Source organism: Sinocyclocheilus rhinocerous, unplaced genomic scaffold (assembly GCF_001515625.1).
Source record: "Sinocyclocheilus rhinocerous isolate Xijiao unplaced genomic scaffold, SAMN03320098_v1.1 scaffold601, whole genome shotgun sequence".
NCBI classification, from domain to species: Eukaryota; Metazoa; Chordata; class Actinopteri; order Cypriniformes; family Cyprinidae; genus Sinocyclocheilus; species Sinocyclocheilus rhinocerous.
This window is the reverse complement of record NW_015656605.1, coordinates 1549044-1570916: the sequence shown is the minus strand read 5'-3', so window position 1 is coordinate 1570916 and position 21873 is coordinate 1549044. Positions and strand designations below refer to the sequence as shown.

General features: G+C 43.2%; 2 protein-coding genes across 6 annotated transcripts in view; both read right to left on the bottom strand.

The window, feature by feature from the left end:
• The window catches only part of LOC107720457 (septin-5-like), a 49268-nt gene extending 42258 nt beyond the window's left edge, over positions 1-7010 (bottom strand). For both annotated transcript variants that reach the window (XM_016528171.1, XM_016528176.1), the window contains exons 1-2: positions 6879-7010; positions 3830-3837 (exon numbers count right to left, since the gene is read on the bottom strand). In XM_016528171.1, the coding sequence (XP_016383657.1) occupies positions 3830-3837; positions 6879-6930 (60 nt within the window). In that variant the 5' untranslated portion in view covers positions 6931-7010. The remainder of the gene's footprint in view (positions 1-3829; positions 3838-6878) is intronic.
• Positions 7011-10722: 3712 nt separating this feature from the next.
• LOC107720456 (LIM domain kinase 1-like) overlaps positions 10723-21873 on the bottom strand; it is a 44482-nt gene continuing 33331 nt past the window's right edge. For all 4 annotated transcript variants that reach the window (XM_016528164.1, XM_016528166.1, XM_016528163.1 and 1 more), the window contains 12 exons: positions 20928-21125; positions 20550-20655; positions 20219-20406; positions 19663-19849; positions 19030-19116; positions 17497-17628; positions 14869-14928; positions 14360-14425; positions 14117-14285; positions 13650-13705; positions 13265-13422; positions 10723-11485 (listed from right to left, as the gene is read on the bottom strand). In XM_016528164.1, the coding sequence (XP_016383650.1) occupies positions 11323-11485; positions 13265-13422; positions 13650-13705; positions 14117-14285; positions 14360-14425; positions 14869-14928; positions 17497-17628; positions 19030-19116; positions 19663-19849; positions 20219-20406; positions 20550-20655; positions 20928-21125 (1570 nt within the window). In that variant the 3' untranslated portion in view covers positions 10723-11322. The remainder of the gene's footprint in view (positions 11486-13264; positions 13423-13649; positions 13706-14116; positions 14286-14359; positions 14426-14868; positions 14929-17496; positions 17629-19029; positions 19117-19662; positions 19850-20218; positions 20407-20549; positions 20656-20927; positions 21126-21873) is intronic.

Here is a 21873-nt window from a genome sequence, read left to right as displayed (position 1 = left end):
AATACTTTCTTATTCTGCGTTCTATTCTTCAAGTGCCCTTTACTGTACAGATGTTAATTTATATTTCCTTCAGCCTGAGGCTTATTCATTTACTTTTGGTGTGAAAGGCCTTTTACATTTTTTTATTAAAAACAAACAAGCAAGCCCAGTGCAGATGAGAAAAAGCAACGCAAAAGTAACGTAACATTCCCTAAAAAGTAACTAAGTAACACAATTAGTTACTTTTTATGGAGTAACGCAATATTGTAATGCATTACACTTTTAAAAGTAACTTTCCCCCAACACTGCTCCTATAAGGATATATAGATGTTCGACTCCAGTAACCGCTGGCTTTTATAATGCTGTCAAAACATATCATGTCATTTAATCCGACACACAGGGCCCATTTACTTGGTTAGGAAACAGCACTTCAATCTGACACTACATTTACAGGAAGTGTAGATGATAGACAAGAGTTTAACTACACTGTTAAACATTTTAGTGTGAAATTACAGTATATTCCAGGTTAATGATTGTATTACTTTCACAGTAGTTTCAAAGTGGGACTTCTCTTGTATCTAACTGCACTCTCAGACATTTCTTGTGAACAAACAGCATCATACTATGTTTCTACAAAGCAGATGAACTCTGAAGGTTCCCAGCATGCAATGCAGCAGGAGTAGAACATGCTGTAGAGTTTTTTAATTCTTGTTGGTTTAATTTGTGCTACTGAACTTGTTTTTGGTTCACTTTTAGCAGTTTGTGTTGGTTTATTCTGTAATGTTGGTTTATGTTGTAAGTGTTGGCTTTATTTGTTGAGTGTTACCATTGGTGTGTTTTGTATGTTGAGTATTGATGTCACATCTTTCAAAGATGTTTCTCAGCAGTCGCTTCACTATCGTGTTATGCACATTCATACAAACAGTTATGAATGTGATATAAGTTTTTGATTAATCTTAATGCTTAAGTAAAATATTCATGTTCGTGCTAATAATAGACTTTCTTAAAGTCAGGCAATTCGCTTATTTCATATTCTGGCTTTTCATCATTTTAACAAATGTTTTCATTTGTCACACTTCTGACATGATTAGATAAGAAATTTGAATATGAATATACAAGGTCAAAGAGACCAAACAAATCACTGATCACCATTATAGTGACTTCAAAACAATTACAGCAGTAAACAACTAGTTAAAGACTTTCTAAAGTGAATTTACAGTAAAACAAGAGCAGTAAATGACTGTGATCTTAGCCTCATTCTGCTGTTCATTCACAGTCATTTGTAAGAAAATGACCCAGCATGCATTGATTTCACAGTAAATTTCTGACTACAGTAATTTATTGTAAAATAATACTCTTTAATCCTGTAAATTCCTGGCAATTGTTTTTACAGTTGAGTGTAGGATTTGAGTGAAAGTCTGGAGGAGGGTGGAGAGATGCCGAGGCGTGACGTCATCACTCATAAAGCCTGCACTATAGACGCTTTGTTGATGTGGTATTTAAAGCCGCGGCTGTACTGGGTGCACAGGTTTGAGAGGTTCTGGGAGGAACTGCTGGGTGTTTCCAACACGCCCGCTGAACTGAGGACACTTAAGGACAGAGAAACACACAGACTGTAAGAGTGTGCGAGTCAACATGCCAGTAAAGGCCCAATGAAGCCCACATATAGGCAGGAGCTGCAGGCATCAAAGACACACACACGCAGCTGTACCGTAGGAACATATCTGCGGTCAGAAGCCGTCTGCAAATCTAAAACTGGATGGGATTACATCACAACCTCAGAGTTGGCTTCACTGCAGCTTTGGGCCTTTTTCTGTGTTTATTGCACTAGAAGCACCACAGAGAGATCACCACCACACCCAGAAGAGACGAGCAAAGGCTAAACGATCACCAACATCCACCGTGGAGAGAGAAGAGCGCATACTAGACTGCGGATGCTACAAATAGCATGTTATTGTAGAGCGGTTTGCCATCGGTGGGTTCGGCTGGTTTATGGTGGGTTGTGATTCCAGCCAGTAGATTGAAAACAAAAACTCCTGTCAGTCTTTCAGACACCCTCAGAACAGGCAGAATTCATAACATCCACTTTCACAGTCCTTGGGTTTTCCGTCAGAAACGCTAGCGAAAACATGACCTGAAGACAACCTAACCCAATGCTTCATTAGAAGATACTTGACAGAAATGAAAAGCCCTGATTTATTCGTCCTCATGTCGATGTGGTGCTCGTCTCTATTCCACACAATCTAAATGAATGGGGGCGGATTCATCAGAGTGGGATCTTTTGGGTCTGTTCCTCACACAAAGCTATTGTATGGATCACGTTTATGGTATTTTTATGCTGTCTGACATTGAATGAGGGTGACTAGATGCTAAACCATTCCTTTAGCTATAACATACAGAAAAACTTTCACGTGACAAATTTTATTTTCAGAGTCGGAGCATGTTTCCATCTTTGCTTTACTAATGGAGCAGAAAATACAAATGAGGAAACAGAGATAATATTATTACAAGCAAAGAACAACAACAGCAAAAGATCACAAAACTGTTTAATAGCTTTACTGTTTGTCTTTGAGAAGAAGCCTGCTGGGAGTTTCAGAAGATCTCAATAGTTTCTCAAAGTGTGTGTCTGGGGTCTGTTCCTCACACAAAGCTATTGTATGGATCACGTTTATGGTATTTTTATGCTGTCTGACATTGAATGAGGGTGACTAGATGCTAAACCATTCCTTTAGCTATAACATACAGAAAAACTTTCACGTGACAAATTTTATTTTCAGAGTCGGAGCATGTTTCCATCTTTGCTTTACTAATGGAGCAGAAAATACAAATGAGGAAACAGAGATAATATTATTACAAGCAAAGAACAACAACAGCAAAAGATCACAAAGCTGTTTAATAGCTTTACTGTTTGTCTTTGAGAAGAAGCCTGCTGGGAGTTTCAGAAGATCTCAATAGTTTCTCAAAGTGTGTGTCTGTCAGAAGTCAGATGAGGATCTCAAAATGAACTCAAACGTTCCACGACTTTACACAGCTGATTCATTTATAGCTCAGCGCTTACACTGTGTGTCAACTAGGATGGCAGTACTTGTGTTTTAGGAGAAACAGCATCTGCAGCGGGACACATTAAAACACGCCGGCATGAACATGTAAAATAAACGAGATGCTCTTGACACCAACACACTGTTTGTCCACAGATCAACACATTCAAACACAGCTGCAGAGCCATGTGTCACTCAGTCACCAGAGCATGCTGGGAAACAGAAGAGCGGACGCTCATTCAGAATCTGCACTACAGGAGCAGCTCATCATGTGGCCAGGTATTGAACTGGTGTTCATGTGAGAGCAGCATTCCACAGGAACCGGACAGGAACGCTCGGAACAAGAAAAACTGGGTTCGGTGAAACCAATGACCAAACCCTCTCTTGAGCAACAGCAGGAATGAGAAACTGCTCAGGGTTTATTCACAGCATGAGAGCTCATCTCTCATCATAAGAATGGCCTGATAGCGTGAGAGAAACAGCGCACTACCACACTGCTCATCCCATATTTTCATTTACTGTATTTATTTCTGGGCCTGCAGCTGGACGCCACTCACTGAATGAAGCATGCAGCAGAGAAGGTCACGTGACAACACTGTGGCACGTCTGAACAGAGGGCCTTCATCATGCGTAATGCAGTTTGCATTTGGGGCCACCAATTTGGTTATAGCATCACTATCTTAAACCGTCTGCAGTATGAAGTACAGTATGAGCAGTACAGTGTGCTACTGTTCATGATCCTGGGACAGAGGAGTCACATTAAACTCTCCTTCATAAGTCACCACCTGAAGCACATGTGAACGCTGGCTTACCTCATCCTCTGATCAACGGGACGGTTCAACCGGAGGGATGGATCCCACAGCACCAACCCAGAGAGAAAGAGAGCAGAGGACACAGATCAACACACTTCAACCTGTTATAAATAATGCAAATATGATGTCAAAACAAGACACAATAAGACTGAACTCCATAATGAAGTAAACCGAATGAACTGAGAGCTTTGTCTGGATTGCTGTCGTGTGATGTTGGACATGAAAACAGCAGCAGATCCTGAGTTTCAGCTCCGCAGGCAGTGCCATAAAGCGCCTTACGCTGACCGATTTAATGTGTTAATCCCTCATGTATGGAGAACACATGCTCTTCTGCAGTTTACAGAGTCCTTCACGCTACTTCAGAACATGGATCCATGTCATTTACCAAAGAGTTTTAGATCCTCAAGGAATTTTAATCGAACAAGAAAAGGAGAAAAGCATCTGCAAAAAGAACATTACACTTTTGAAATTTGGTAGCACAGTATTTAACGGTCCGTACAATTCAGTAACTGGGTAATAAGCAGGTACTAACCATGATACTAATCTTAATTAGTTACCTTAGGTTACTTCTTCCTTGCATAAGTACACTCTACGTATACAGTGCATGTGCTGTAAAATAAAGTGTAAAAAGTAAAAAGCGTGAAAGCTTCTCTTTTGAATCCTCAGTGCACTTGGCCTAGAGCAGCGGTGTCAAACCATCTAGCTTTCAAATAAGCCTAAAGGACCCGATTAGTTGGGTCAGGTGTGTTTAATTAGGGTTGCATCTAAAGTTTTGACACCCCTGCTCTAGAGACTTTCACTGCTAACATAATTCTGTTCTGTTTCTACAAAGCACAGAGTCACTGCTGTGAATATATTCCTGCTATCTGAGCTGTATGTGTATGAATATGAATCCAGATGATGGTGAGCTCTACTCATACGTCACTGATAGCGTTCCAGTGTCACCTGCTGCGGCCGAATCAAACCCATATCCGTCTCTCGCTCCCGTTTTACACATTTCTCTATTTCTGCAGTTCACTGACACAAATCTAAGCAGAGATGTGTTTTCCGAGCGCCGTCCGCCAAACACTAGCCCAGGAATGCTAGCCGCGAGCTCCTCTAAGCGATCTGGCATCTGACCGCAGACTGCAGCTCACAACTGTTGATTCAGCTGCACTTCAGCGCGTCTTCCTGACCACGAGGGGAATCACAATGCTCCAGCAGGAGGAGGTGTGTTGGGTCATTTCTTATCAGGTTTAGTGGATCAACTAGCTGCGTGTCTCGGTTCCATGTTGAGAGTTTGACTGCTGTAAGCAGCACCGGACCTGATGACTATGTTCAGAAGCGAAGAGTAGCATGCTGCAATATACTCTCATCTCTGTTGGCTATTTTTTTTAAATAGCATGTAAAACACTGTACACTATGCAATCATAAAAAACATTCAAACAGCAGTACAAGGGCAGTGCATTGTGGGATACGGCATCTCACATTCAGCTGTATTCAGTATGGAGTACTGTGCATGATGCAGTAACAGTAATGAGTAAGATGGCAACTATCTCTTCTGAGCAGAGACACTAAAAACAGCCCAAATGTGACGTGTCTGTTGTTTGTGCAGGAGCAGCGTGAGGCTTTATCAGAGGCATCGATCCTGCAGATGGTCAACAGTTAGTGTGCTTCCTTTTCCCACTCTTCTCTCCACAGGATCGTGACGTAAACACGTCTCCTCTCACTGCATCGTGTCAGCCAGTGCGGCTGAAATCTGAAATCTTCACTCTGTTAAGGGAACATAGTGAGCATCGATGCGCCCTGCTTTAACGGTGCATTGTGGGAGTTTTTAGGGAGTGAACGTTGCAGCACACTGGAAGGATACTGTGATTGAAACGGCCCCTAGTTTCTGAAGTGTGCAGTCACTGAACACTTAGCTAGCCCATAACACCATGAGAGTTGAGCTGCCAAAAAAAAAAAGGCAGAGCACTTAAGGCACAGAGGCATCGATCCTGCAGATGGTCAACAGTTAGTGTGCTTCCTTTTCCCACTCTTCTCTCCACAGGATCGTGACGTAAACACGTCTCCTCTCACTGCATCGTGTCAGCCAGTGCGGCTGAAATCTGAAATCTTCACTCTGTTAAGGGAACATAGTGAGCATCGATGCGCCCTGCTTTAACGGTGCATTGTGGGAGTTTTTAGGGAGTGAACGTTGCAGCACACTGGAAGGATACTGTGATTGAAACGGCCCCTAGTTTCTGAAGTGTGCAGTCACTGAACACTTAGCTAGCCCATAACACATGAGAGTTGAGCTGCCAAAAAAAAAAAAGGCAGAGCACTTAAGGCACAATGAAAGGACAATAACTCATGTCTGGGAATGTATTGATAGTCCACGCCTGCATACCTGCGCTTCACTCAGTACAGTACACACTCTCGATGCATGAGAACACTGCAGAGATCACCAGGGCAGGGGAAGCATGTGCTGCATGAGATTATTTCATAAAATCACGTTTTTCTGAAAATGTGTGTCCTCGATTCTTGTGTTACGTAGTAACTGTTTGATCAAAACAACTAGAATATGAATATTTGCCTTGCCTGGAAATTCGAAGGTGATATACTGCAGTGTTCTGGCTGGTTGCTATGGTGTTGCTAAGCAGCTGTGACATGCTGGCTGGTTGCTATGGTGTTGCTAAGCAGCTGTGACATGCTGGCTGGTTGCTAGGTGGTCGCTAGGATGTTGCCAGTGCATAGATGATTATGACTGTTAAAAGCTGCACTTGAAAGGGAAAAATACATGCTGATCTCTGAATAATTATGTTTAAATACAATGTCACAGTCAAGCAAACATGAGGCTGCAGATCACCATGGAACAGTGTGTCTGTAAAGAGAATCAGTCTCTCATGACAGCATGAAGCAGTCACAGAACTCTGATCTGACAGAGATGGAGCTCGTGGAGATGAGCAGCGCATCAGAAACCGTCCTTAACTTCTCTTGGTTTCAGTCGGTGTTTCCAGGTGCCCTCAGCAGTGAGCAGCGCAGTTCGGCTCCAGGAATGCGACACAGTAACACAGAGGCTGAGACTCACCGTGGCTGAAGAGCGCAGTCCTGAAGCGGTTGTTGACAGCAGAGTTCTCCATCGCTCGAAAACCGACAGACCCTTTCGTCTCTCTAGATACTCCTCTCGGGTAAATCCAGCGGCTCCCGCGGCAGACGGACGGCTGTAGATTAGTGCAGTGAGCAGCGTCTGACTGACTGACCGCGTCCGCGCAGCACTGAGCGCTTTAAACGCGGCTCCACGCCGCCGTGACGTCACGCACTGCCTCCCGCTGACGTCACGCGCACCTTCAAAACAGTCGCACATGCGCGAGCCAAACACAGCCTGTTCTGTTTATATCTGTGGTAATCCGCATAATAATAACAATATAATGCGCAGTTATCATTATAACTGATATGACATAATTTTCATGGCAAAGTACGTTTTCCCCATATTCCTATCAAATGAATGCAAAATACAAATGAATAAATAATGACCAGTATATAAATAAATAATAAGGGGGAGGGGAGGGTAATAGTCAGTTTTAGTACCATTTAAATATGCAATGGATTATCAAAATTAAAACGACACAGAGAATATAATATTTTAAGGAAATTATTATTATTAACATATTAAGGAAAAAAGAAAAAAGTTATTGTTTTTGACACGTGTAGCCTTGCATTTTAATAAATGGTGTTATATAGACAAGTAAATAGTAATAAATGAACACATGACCATGATCATGGTTATCAATATTATCACGGTATTGTTCAAATGTGTTGGAAATGTTCAAAAAGTACTCATACACACAATAAAATCATGAGTTTTATGTGGAAAACCAACAAACAGCAAATAAAAGTAGCAGCACTATGCACTTTTTTGTTTGCATAAGCACTAAAATATGAATAATTATTCTGTATCAGGCTTTATGGAGAGAAGATGAAAAGCAAATCATGCCATCGAAACTTTTCTGAAGATTCCTTATGCATTCATAATTAATTCAATCATACATTATGTCATTTAATTTCTTTCAGCCTTCATTCATCTTTTCACACAAAATGAATCATATGCTGCATGTTGCTGCTGTTAATTTTGCTTAATGCTGAGTAGTATTTATTTTTCCGTTTTTGCAATAATTGGACAAACAGTCTAAGAGTTCGAAAAAGTAGTTTGTTTGTTTTTAAATTTAAAGGAAAAAGTTTTATGATGCAAAATGAATTGTCATAGAATTGTCTAGAGCCAAGGAATCAGAGGGAAATAATAAAGAATTGTGTTTCTAGTCCTTACGGCTCAAAAGTTATTAGCACAAACGTGAGTGCAAGTTTGGACAAGTGGTGGTGCTGGAGGGTTTGAGTTAGAAACCCCAAACTTGGTGTGGTTAATGTTCAGACTGTCCTCTATCTGTGTGCCAAATCTCATAACTTTGTACCACACGGTTCTATGGGCTGCTATAGAAGAAGAAGAAGAAGACTAATGGAGCAATAGGTGCCTACTGTCAGATATTCAGTTGTTTTTCTCTTAGTTTCATTGTCACAAACTTTTAGTTTGTCTCTATTTAGTTTCCTTTTTCTTTTGCTCTAGCTCCAGCCATTCATTAGTTATTCTTCTTGTTGGTAGGATTAGTTCTCCTGTTCAGCTGTGTTTCAGTACTTAACCTGGTTTGTAGTAGTACTGTAGGTGCTGTGTTCAGTGTTGCTTTTGCTCGCTGCCTTCTGTCAGTTTGCCTTGTGGATTATTATTAAAGATTGATCTTATACTCTTATATCTTCATCATCGTGTGCTTTGCTGCAACTACGTGTGACACCTACAGACCTTTAGTGCTTGGCCCCTAATTAAGTCTTTCATGACTGTGCTGTTTTTGCCAATGTACAGTAAATGTGAGACTGTAAATGACCGGTATTGTCTGTCGGTCTCTTCAGAGATATGTATTATATATTGAACTGTCATTTTCAAATGAGTCATGATTTTGCATCACAAAGTCATCAGCTAAATATCTAATTAGCAGATGAATGTAAAACTCTTGCATGAGAAAGCATCGAGAGAGGACACCGAACACAGCAGTAATGAGGAGTCGAGAGAGCAGCGTAACATCAGGAGCGCCACTTTATTCTGTCCTGAATTACAGTCGCCTCCATTCGCGGCCAGTGCATTTAAAGTGCAGAGTCATTTCACAGCTTCAGGAAAAACAGTAAACCTAAAATATCAAACTGAACAATGGAAACGTGGAGAATATAAATATCTAGAGAACAAAAGGAAACCTCAGTGAAACAGGTAAGCGATGGCCACACAAACTCGTTGGCAAGGCTAGCGTAAAACAAAGGCACAGCAATGTGGAGGTAAAACCATCGCTTCCAGAAGAAAAAGCTGCAGCATTCTGTCACCAGATCAAGCTCTGGCTTCCTCAGCACTTTCTCATTGATGCGTATGAGTTTGACAGATATGAACGATGACATGACATGACCTTCTTCAACAGCAGCGGGACCCTGAGCTTGACTTCCATGAACATCTCGAGCTAGACTAGTGTGTGAGTGTGAGTGTGTGTGAGAGTGTGTGTGTGTGTGTGTGTGTGTGTGTGGGCCAGCAGAGGAATGACAGCTGCTTTATACAGCACTGCTTCACATGACATTTCTGGTAGTTTTTGGTTACAGGAACTATGGACTCATAATCAATTCTCTAAAATGGCTTTCATAGTAATATGGCTTTATGTTAATGGCAATAATGATATTAATGATATCTGATATGATCAACAGGGCTTCAAGTCAACAAGAAATGAAAATTAAGCCTATTTATTGTCTTCATAAACCAAGCTTAACCGGACTTGACAACAGTGTTTGTCTGTATGAAAACACCGTAACAGCGTTTCTGTCTGGTTGACATCAGCTAGACTGTGCGGGATACGGATTCATATCAAACAACAGCCAAATATCTATTTAGAAACTGTCAAACTGGTACTGATAGTGTGAACAGTCATTTAACTGCAGGTGATGCTAACTGTATATCAGTAACAGCACTGGGATCAGATCTCGTTTTTTCTGTCCGTGACACATCTGCTGCTCAGGAGCCGCGGCGTCAGCGGACAAACCTCACCAAAGGCTCCGTCAGTGACGTGCATTCATACAATAACCAAACGGCTCAAATAACCCAAAGAAACCAAAGGCTCGAGCGGCAGCCGCTTTCACACATAGTGCAAATCAAATCATTTCAACATTTTATAAAGAGAAAATAGTGGTTCTATTCAAAAAGAGAGAACAAGAGGCTGTGTTTTTTTCCATCTGTACACGTGCTTTCCTGGCGATCCTCTTTCGTGTTTTCACAATAACATCTGTTGATCTTTACGAGAACAGCTGGATCAGTAGTGGAGGACGTGACAGTGACACATGCAGCGCGACGGCACGAGAAACATCGAGAGAAGCGGTTCTGTCAGATATTTACACCAGCAGTGTTGTGTAAAGCTGAGGCTCCCATGGGGAGTCACACACACACACACTCACACACACCGTCCCACATGAGGGTCTAAATCAGGCTAAGCCTTTCAAACACAGGCCGGGAACGAACTCCTGCAGATCAGACATCAGCGTGTGCAACAGTACCGAGATCACCACACAGGACAGTGCTGTCCACTCATCACTGTTTGAAGCACGAGTTACAGACGAGTCCACTACATCAGTCACCCCGAAATCTAAAGAAAGAGATTAGAAACTCGATTTTGCACAAGAACATGAAGCCCGTGAAGATCTTTGATTTTCTTTTAAAACACCATAAAATACATTCATTACAACAAATACTAACGTGATGCATAATTACTTTACAATTTAAATAATACATCATTATTAAAAAAAATAGGCTTCATTGTTTTCTGCAAAACACACATATATACATATATTTTGGATTTGGGTGTAAGAAGATAGTATTAAGTTAAGTTGACGTGTATGATGCTTTACGTGTTGGACTCGGACGGCAAGCCTCTCTAGAGCTCATCATGTTCCTGATCTTCTCGTGAGGACTGGACTTGCATTTCAGCAAACATCCAGATGAAAGTACGCCAATGCGCAATCACTATACAAAACAATGCCTGCACATATACAATATGGCAAACATTTACAATGTGTACTGTAACTCTGTTTACACTGCGGACACACTGATGCTTGGCGTACCTAAGGAACACGAGGACACTGATGATGTGCGATGTGTCTCGTGTGTTCTGGTGCGTTCATATCTCATCCCCAGATCAACCGGAGCAGCACAGTCAGAGCTTCATCACAGAGGTCGTGTGGACGAGACGTGAACGCACCATCAGGACCGTACGAAGAACACCACACTGTAAGCCACACCAGACATGCATGAGTGTGTGAGCTGATGCTGTGCGTCAGACTCGAGCTCAAACATCTGTCCAGATGTGTTATGTTGTGAGGAGGCATCGTGGGTTGCTTGGATTTGCAGAAGCATGGTGTGTTCAGCCGCAGATGTCCTGTGGTGGATCTGCAGCGATCGGCTCTCACTCAGGCTGCTCTGGGTGCGTGTGAAGCCCGTTCTTGCCGCTCGAGTGTTTCTGCCAGAAGGCTTGATGAATGACTTCCAGCTCGGACACCAGATGAAGCCCCATCTCCATGTGCATCTTCAGGTTCTCCAGCCACGACTCCAGCTTAGCAAACGCAGGCCTGCCAGCGCAATTTCACAATGTCATTATTTTAGCTTTGGCAAAACTACAGTAATTGCTTAAAAATAACTATATTGTTATTTATATATTGTTTATGGGGCTGTCGATTTAACACATTCATTTGGTGCAATTAGTAATAGAAAAAATTACGTTAAAATGATGCAGAACAAAATGATGAACATGATGCAGGACGACTGACTGTGTGATGAAGCCTATCAGAATACATTTATATCATATGTATCATATATCATAACACATACGGTTTAGCGATATCACACCAGCAAGTTTGCTTTTCAGAAATATTAGCTATAAAGTCACAGTAGAGCTGTTGGGCATCTCTGATCAACACACAGCGGTGATTCCTTACTGAATGAATCCATGGTCTTTAACACATCAAGTGAGTCAATGATTCAGTGATTCACTTGCTCCATTTCTGAATTTCATCAGTTGTTTGAATGAATCATTTGAATGAATGACTGAATGACTCACTCATTAAGTGACTCGCCGCCACCTACTGGCAGTTTTAGTTTGAAATTGAGATTATCATTTAATTTTTAAAAAATCATTTCATATTTCAATATTTTTTCTTTTTTTTAAAAACCCTATTGATATAAATTTATTATCATTATGCAATGCTGAATCAAAATATGTGACCCGTGCTGGCAAAATGAGCGTGAATGCGCACAGTCTAATTTTGAGCTACAGGCAAAAGAAGCGAAAGATGTCAGTTTTGGTTGAATTTGAGGTTTTCACAAAAATGAGTTCATTAAGCCCTCTTCTAGTGATCCCAGTGCCTCAAATAGTAATTAAACATCTAAAATGATCTTTATTTGTTCGTTTTCTGAGAAGAGTACCTTTTTCTCTGCTCACTTCTGGACGACTGCTGCTGCTTCTCATCACAAGTTGTAGGATATATCGTCGAATTCTGTATGACATGAGTCTGAACTAGTAAAATATGATTTTCAAACCCATGCTGATGAAAACAAAATGATCGTGCTGTCTGACATCTGCCTCCCCGAGAGCGCGCGATCTCCCTATAAAGTACATTATTGCGAAATATGTCTTGGCGAGATTCTCAAACATAATCTGTTGTGTCTTACATTCTTACATGAACGTTTAGTTAATGGAAAATCTGATGTGTAACATTATTAGATGCATGCATTACAGTAGGTCACAATACTGATCTGTCTCCATGTTAATCAAACATTGAAAGAAAAGACGGAATCATTCGCTGCTCTTGATTAAACTACAGTTTATTTGCATCTTATTTTGAATAACAAAGATAAAATAAAAACCGGCTATATTGTGATTAATAATATATTAATTATAAATATGCAAGGTTGCTCTGTGATTTTGCTTTGTAACCTTCAGAAAACTGACTTTGCTGACTCTATCGCCTTCAAACGGCTGTAGCTCAGTCATTTAGTGTCCGATTCCAACAAGTTATACATAATTTTGAAGGTAATGTAATGTAGAATGTGAAAATGAAGAGAACTAATTTTTGAAAATTTGCTCATTCCGACTCATTTTGCCAGCACGGGTCACATATTTCTTTCTCAAGCTACCTTTTTGTAATGTCTATTCAATGCTTTTCTCATTTAACAACTATTTTAAATGATCTTTTGGGGGTAATTTCTAATTTGCAATTAATTTGGTTAATTAATCAGCACATCATGTAATTAAACAGACTAAAAATTTGAATCCCTTGACAGCCCTAATTGCTTATATTTATGTATGTTATGCAAATATGACACGTATGTTATGTCTGGACTTTTCTAACCGTTTGTCAGCGTCCAGATCGCAGCAGAGCACCGCCATGGGGAAGAAAGCGGTCGGGCAGTCAGGCGGGCAGTGATCCTCCAAAAACTCTTTCACGTTCAGCCCGAAATCCATGGCGCGGGGCAAGAAGTCGGGATCGGCGTTGACTCGGCCGATGATCTGCGTCGGAGAGGAGAGACGGATTCAGAACAGAGGAAGCAGCGTCAGGTTTCCTCTCAGCGCCGGGCTTCTCTAAACCCCAGCAGAACACATACTGAACCAGCTACTGCTTCCCCTCCAGCTGCCTGCTCCGGCTGCGGTTTGGTGATGACGGAGTCATGTTTCTCATTAAACACAGAGCCTGCAGCTTGATGTGGAGAGAGCTGTTATCCTGAGCAAACACTCACCTCACACAGCATGATGCCGAACGAGAAGATGTCCACCTTCTCATCGTAGCTCTTCCCTGAGGAGCAGATGGAGAAACATCACTGACTGAAAAAACTGTGCCCTGTTACCAGCATTAATGCTAATAAATCTGATTAAAGAGTTTGATTTCACATTTTAACATTTTTTAGTGTCTGCATATATCAACCTACAAGTTGACCTACGACCTACAAATGAAAAGTATGTTTGAAAACATTAAATAATGATGTGCTCATTCACATGTATTAAAGCTGTAAGGAAAGGATTTAATTACATGATTTGAAACATAATTTTTCAAGAATTTGGCACTTTTAAAAAATCTTCTCTAGAATTTGATTTTTCTTAAAACAGCTCAAGAGCATTTTGTAAGAACATTATGATTAACACACGGAATAATACATTAATAATACATTCGCAGACATGACGGATGCTAAAGCCAGTCGTCTCTGACCGTGAATCATTTCGGGAGCCATCCAGTACGGGTTTCCCACCACGGTGTATCTCTTCCTCCTGTCGGGTTTCCTCACGCCCGGGATCTGTCCTGACGTCAGCTTGTCCTGATTCTTGTCCTCCACCATGAGTCGAGACAGTCCGAAATCCGCCACAACAACACTGTTATTCTGTCAAGAGAAGGACACTACTCACACATCTGCACAACACAACACACAAAAAAATATGCGCATGCGTGACTGACCTCTCGGACCAGGCAGTTGTGTGAGTTGAGATCTCGATGGATGATGTTCATGGAGTGCAGGTATGTCTGAGTCAAAGAAAGAGAGAAACTGATGTGAAATACTGCCCTCTGCAGGTCACACGCTTCATTCATGTACTGCCACCACTCACCACAGTGTTGTTCTTTTCATTTGAATTCATTTTGTTTTTCATCATTATTGGTTTAATCAGTGGCTGTTTTTTGTTTTTCAGTTTTTTTTTCTGGTTTTAGTTTGTTTTTAGTTGGAAATATTTTGCACTGTGTTTTACTAAGCAAAACTAAAATGAATATATGGTCATTTATAATTTATTTCGGTTTTGGAGTGAAAATTTGTTTATTACTTTAGTTTTCCTAAACAGGCTTCTTTGAGCTTTTTCAACTTTTTAGCTCATAAAATAGGAATGTAAAATAATTGAGTAGTCATGTGATCTGCAGTCACACACGTCATGTCGGCTGAGTGTCCAGATGAGGGCAGTACTGAGAGCACTCACCATCCCAGAGGAAATGTCCTTGGCAAAACTCACTCTCTGTTTCCATGGATAATCACTGTCCTGTACAGATCAGACGTTCACATTCAGAAAGATCATACTACACATACAACAGTACAGCATAAGTACAGCATTTATACTGTATGTACAGTATGTGATGATGAAAATACTGTCCTGAACATGTGACATGCTTTATATTTATCACTTCAAACAAACTCTCACACACACACTCTCACTCACTCACTCACTCACTCACTCACACTCACACACGCACTCACACACTCTCACTCACACACACACACACACACTCACTCACTCACACACACACACACTCTCACTCACTCACTCACTCACACTCACACACTCACACACTCACTCACTCACTCACTCACTCACACACTCTCACTCACTCACTCACTCACACACACACTCTCACTCACTCACTCACTCACACTCACACACTCACACACTCACTCACTCACTCACTCACTCACACACTCTCACTCACTCACTCACTCACACACACACTCTCACTCACTCCCTCCCTCACTCACTCACTCACTCACTCACGCACGCACTCGCACTCCCTCTCACACACTCACTCACACACACACACACACACTCACTCACTCACACTCCCTCCCTCCCCTCCCTCCCTCACACACACACTCTCACTCACTCACTCACTCACACTCACACACTCACACACTCACTCACTCACTCACTCACTCACACACTCTCACTCACTCACTCACTCACACACACACTCTCACTCACTCCCTCCCTCACTCACTCACTCACTCACTCACGCACGCACTCGCACTCCCTCTCACACACTCACTCACACACACACACACACACTCACTCACTCACACTCCCTCCCTCCCCTCCCTCCCTCACACACACACTCTCACTCACTCACTCACTCACACTCACACACTCACACACTCACTCACTCACTCACTCACTCACACACTCTCACTCACTCACTCACTCACACACACACTCTCACTCACTCCCTCCCTCACTCACTCACTCACTCACTCACGCACGCACTCGCACTCCCTCTCACACACTCACTCACACACACACACACACACTCACTCACTCACACTCCCTCCCTCCCCTCCCTCCCTCACACACACACTCTCACTCACTCACTCACTCACACTCACACACTCACACACTCACTCACTCACTCACTCACTCACACACTCTCACTCACTCACTCACTCACACACACACTCTCACTCACTCCCTCCCTCACTCACTCACTCACTCACTCACGCACGCACTCGCACTCCCTCTCACACACTCACTCACACACACACACACACACTCACTCACTCACACTCCCTCCCTCCCCTCCCTCCCTCACACACACACTCTCACTCACTCACTCACTCACACTCACACACTCACACACTCACTCACTCACTCACTCACTCACACACTCTCACTCACTCACTCACTCACACACACACTCTCACTCACTCCCTCCCTCACTCACTCACTCACTCACTCACGCACGCACTCGCACTCCCTCTCACACACTCACTCACACACACACACACACACTCACTCACTCACACTCCCTCCCTCCCCTCCCTCCCTCACACACACACTCTCACTCACTCACTCACTCACACTCACACACTCACACACTCACTCACTCACTCACTCACTCACACACTCTCACTCACTCACTCACTCACACACACACTCTCACTCACTCCCTCCCTCACTCACTCACTCACTCACTCACGCACGCACTCGCACTCCCTCTCACACACTCACTCACACACACACACACACACTCACTCACTCACACTCCCTCCCTCCCCTCCCTCCCTCACACACACACTCTCACTCACTCACTCACTCACACTCACACACTCACACACTCACTCACTCACTCACTCACTCACACACTCTCACTCACTCACTCACTCACACACACACTCTCACTCACTCCCTCCCTCACTCACTCACTCACTCACTCACGCACGCACTCGCACTCCCTCTCACACACTCACTCACACACACACACACACACTCACTCACTCACACTCCCTCCCTCCCCTCCCTCCCTCACACACACACTCTCACTCACTCACTCACTCACACTCACACACTCACACACTCACTCACTCACTCACTCACTCACACACTCTCACTCACTCACTCACTCACACACACACTCTCACTCACTCCCTCCCTCACTCACTCACTCACTCACTCACGCACGCACTCGCACTCCCTCTCACACACTCACTCACACACACACACACACACTCACTCACTCACACTCCCTCCCTCCCCTCCCTCCCTCACACACACACTCTCACTCACTCACTCACTCACACTCACACACTCACACACTCACTCACTCACTCACTCACTCACACACTCTCACTCACTCACTCACTCACACACACACTCTCACTCACTCCCTCCCTCACTCACTCACTCACTCACTCACGCACGCACTCGCACTCCCTCTCACACACTCACTCACACACACACACACACACTCACTCACTCACACTCCCTCCCTCCCCTCCCTCCCTCACACACACACTCTCACTCACTCACTCACTCACTCACTCACACTCACACACACACTCTCACCATATTCTTGATGATGTCTCTCAGTGTTCCTCCTTTGATGTACTCAGCGATGAAGTTGAGCCGTTTGTCTTTGTAGAGGACGCCGATGAACTTCAGCACGTTCGGATGATCCAAACATCTCATGACCTTCACCTGAACACACAGCGACACCACCGCGTCACACAGAGCAACGATCACATCTACAGTAGATGAGAGCGTGAACTAAACCCATTCAAATCTCACACACAAACTAACGTGGCATATAGAAGTTCGGAGGTCGCTCTTCATTCTGATGACTAACAGCACAGTGTTTCCCAAAGCAATGTGTCAATGAGACGGTGTTGAATGTGTGGAAGTGGCTAATGTTGTGAAACTCTAGAGGAGACAGATGTGAGTCTCTTCTCAGAACGAAAGCTTAGCTGATGGACTGAGACGCCGGTTCCTCTAGACAAAACTGAGAGCCGTAATGTAGAGGAAGCTCTAGAGATCTATGATCCCACACAACATTCATGATGAATGCCAAAACCACACACAAACACCATCCAGCAGAAACACACCTGACCCACAATCCCATCAGTCTGGTGTGCGCTGGTCTGATCTGGTTTGGGCTAGATCAGTCGGTTTGGTGGATGAAGCGTGTGAAGAAACGACTGCTTACTGTGAGCCGCATCTGTTGTGCTTTATACTGAATGATTGTGACACAACGTACTGTTATTTTACTGTCTTTGAGATACTATTACAGCTTACATTAATATCTGAATTAGTTTTATATTTATATTTTCTTGTTCATTGTAGTTTTAGGGTTAGGGTTTGTAATTTTTTTGTGTTTTTGTCATTTCCATTACTTTTTTTTTGTTAAAGGTCTGTATAGTTTTTGTTCATTTTTATGTCAGTTTTAATTATGTTAGTACATCAAGTTAAACTAAATGACAATAGTTTTTGTATTTCAGTTCTGTCTATTTTATTTCAAGGTTTATTTGTAGTGAACGATAATAACCCTGTCCTGTAATCATGATGAACTGTTCAATGCTGGATTCTGATTGGCTGATAAACATTCCCGGGTGAGGATTATTTTCAGTTCCTGTATGGCTTTCGAGTGTTTAATATCACTACATTCCTGCTGAACTACTCGCAGCCTTCCAGCAGGACGCTTAATGGAGCAGATGTGCAGACGAGAGCGCTTCAGGAGTCCCAGCGCTCCGGCCTCAGTGAATCAGTGTCAGCAGCGCTCCAGCACGAGCTCAGGTGTGGATGTGCTGATCTCTCCTCGGATGACCCGTCCGGACACTCACAGCTGTCCCATCCAGCCATTCAGACACAGCCAACTATGGGAGCTAATCCTAAACGAATCACAGAAACACGAGCGCTAGCTGACGGCTGAGTGTTTGCGTGCTCTTTCATCTGGTGAAGCTGCGATGTTTTACAGTGAATGTGCTGAAGGTGTTGACACTCTTGTGAGACTCTTACAGACTCATTGCTGTCAAACACACTCTTACTGTCTCAGAGAGTCTGTAGTCCACACTAGATGTGTCATGTGTAGTGAGCAGGCTTCACCTCTTTCAGGAAGGTCCTCTGTGTTTCCTCATCGAATCGAATGAGTTCCTTCATCACCATCACCTCTCCCGTCTCTCTGTGAGTCACCTGACACACACACACACACACACACACACACAGAGCAGCATGTTACCACAGTACTCACACTAGCATACTCATACTGCATGTGCCACAGTCTGCTGAGAACACTATGCTCACGACACACTGTATACTGCATACATCCTGATGACATTTACACATAGTATGTGAAACAGTGTATTATGAAGTGAAGAGAATTTCCAGCAGAAGCTGCTGCAGCATTCAGACCTCACTAATGCTGAATGATGTGTGTGTGTGTGTGTGTGTGTGTGTGTGAGTGGCTTATAAATCACACAGAATGGAGTGTATTGAAAATCTGAAATAGCACAAAGTTTCCTGTGAGGGGTAGGTTTAGGGGTAGGGTTGGTGTACGGCAATAGAATATACGGTCTGTACAGTATAAAAACCATTACGCCTATGGGATGTCCCCACTTTGTGTGTGTGTGTGTGTGTGAATTGAGGACAGAGAGAGAGTGTGTGTGTGTGTGTATAGTGAGGACAGAGAGAGTGTGTGTGTGTTTGTGTGTATAGTGAGGACAGAGAGTGTGTGCTCACCTTTATGGCCTGTCCGAAGCAGCCTGTACCCAGAACCTCTCCGTGGATCAGGTCGGAGGCTCTGAATATTCGGTGTGTGTGGCTGGACACGACGCGCAGCGACTCAGAGCGGCCGATGTCTTTCCTCAGAGACAGTGGAGACGGAGTGTTACTGGAGCACGGAGATTTATCGATACTGTAGCTGCGCCTGCGCAAACACACACACTGACTGTTAAAATCCCACTGCTATCAGCCTCAATGAACTCAAACAGCACAACATGCATCACAACAATTCAATCTGATCCAGCACAACAGATTGTGTAGGTTGTTGTCATGCAGTAACTGGTAGCATGTTGCTATGCAGTGAGTTACATGACAATGTTTGGATATTTGATGAAACACTAATTACTGTATGAGTAATAGCAATCGATTACTGACTTAACAAACAACACTAATAATACAGCAAATAATAATCCAATCCAATCTACTCAGAAAAGTTAAACACAGATGCACATGATATTTCACACTGTGTTGTGCACTGGCTATATTTGTGATCAGCGGTGTGTGCTTTACTGACGTGATGATCCGCGAGCGCAGGGTGTTAATGTCCTGGCTGGGGGGCCGTGTGATGGGCTTGATGGGACTGGGCCCCTCAGACGGGGGTGTCGGCCCGTCCACCTGGTCCTCCGAGGGGCCGTGGTCATGAGGGTCATGTTCAATGGTCAGCTGCAGCAGACGACTGGTCTCCTGGATCAGCAGATCGATCTGACACACACACACACACACGAGGCTCTGGGTCACACACACTGTCATGATTGAATGCTTGAACTGAGAGAGAGTCCGTTTGCAGTCACGCTGACTGTCGCTCAATAGTGAGTGTGACTCATCTGCACAAGGGCTTTATTCACCTCGTCCAGAGGAACGTTCTGGATTGGGGTTCCATTGATCTCCAGGATCCGGTCGCCAACATGAATGGAGCTCTTGACGTCTGGACTGATGCATTCTGGGTCCACCCTGGACACACGGACAAAACCACAGAGACACATGAAGCCCAGCACATGAGCCAGAGGATCCAGACAGACATCAGGAACACACACATGACTTCTAATGAAACACATCACTGGCCAGACTCCTGCTGATCATCTTTAGTCTTTAGTCACACCTTCTCAGTCATGCACAGATCTTTGTCAGGATTCTCCTGTTCTGCATCTCTGAATATTCTCACACGCTCTGTTTATTGAGCGGATCGCAGCAGTGTCTGTACATTCAGCATGTTTCACACTCACTCTGAGACTCTGATGGTGTGTGTGTGTTCAGGGCTGAAGCCGTTGGGACTGGAGCCCTGATCGATGGACACGGACAAGCCTCGTTTCCCATCGGTGGAGGCGGGAATGGACACTAGCGTGACCGTGTGAGGAATCCTGGAGCACGGCGAGTCGGGCAGAGTGACCGGAGTCACGATCGTCTGGTAATAACAGTTTCCACTAGAGGGAGACACAGCAGATCATCAGCACACTCAACACGTCACAAGAGCTCATTTAACAACATCATTACAACATCATGCATGAAAAACACTGAGAGCTCAGAAATCAACAAATAATATGGAAACTTCCCACTGAAGATTTAAGGTACAATGATTTTAGAAGTTCATAAAACCTTTTAAAGGCAAGAAGCATTCATTATATCATGGCTTCCAGATGAACTGGTGACATTTTACTTCTGTAAACATTAGCAAACGTCTACTTACAATGCTTAACATAAGAACTGGTTAAACAGTTCAAATATCCGAGCTGCCATGCAATTATTATAACTTTATGGTTATGATTATGAAAGTAAGTTGATAAGGGTTCACTAATCATTCTGGGATGTACAGAGGTTGAAAAGTTTTTGGTACTGCTTTATATTAGGGAACACGTATTCACTATTAACTAAGAGTTTTCCCTCAATTAACTCTTAATTTGCCGCTTATTGATAGTTAGTAAGGTAGTTGTTGTAGTAGTTATATTTAGGTATGGGGTTTAGGATTAAGCGATCTAAAATATGTTCATGCAGAATAAGACATTAATGTGTGCTTTATAAGTACTAATAAACAGCCAATCTGCATGCTGATGAGCAACTAGTTAGTAGTGAACAGTGTTTCAACAGTGAACAACATTCACAGGGTCTATTAGTGATTTATTCACATGTTGTTCTGACGGAAATCATACACATTCATCATGCTAACCGGTGGTC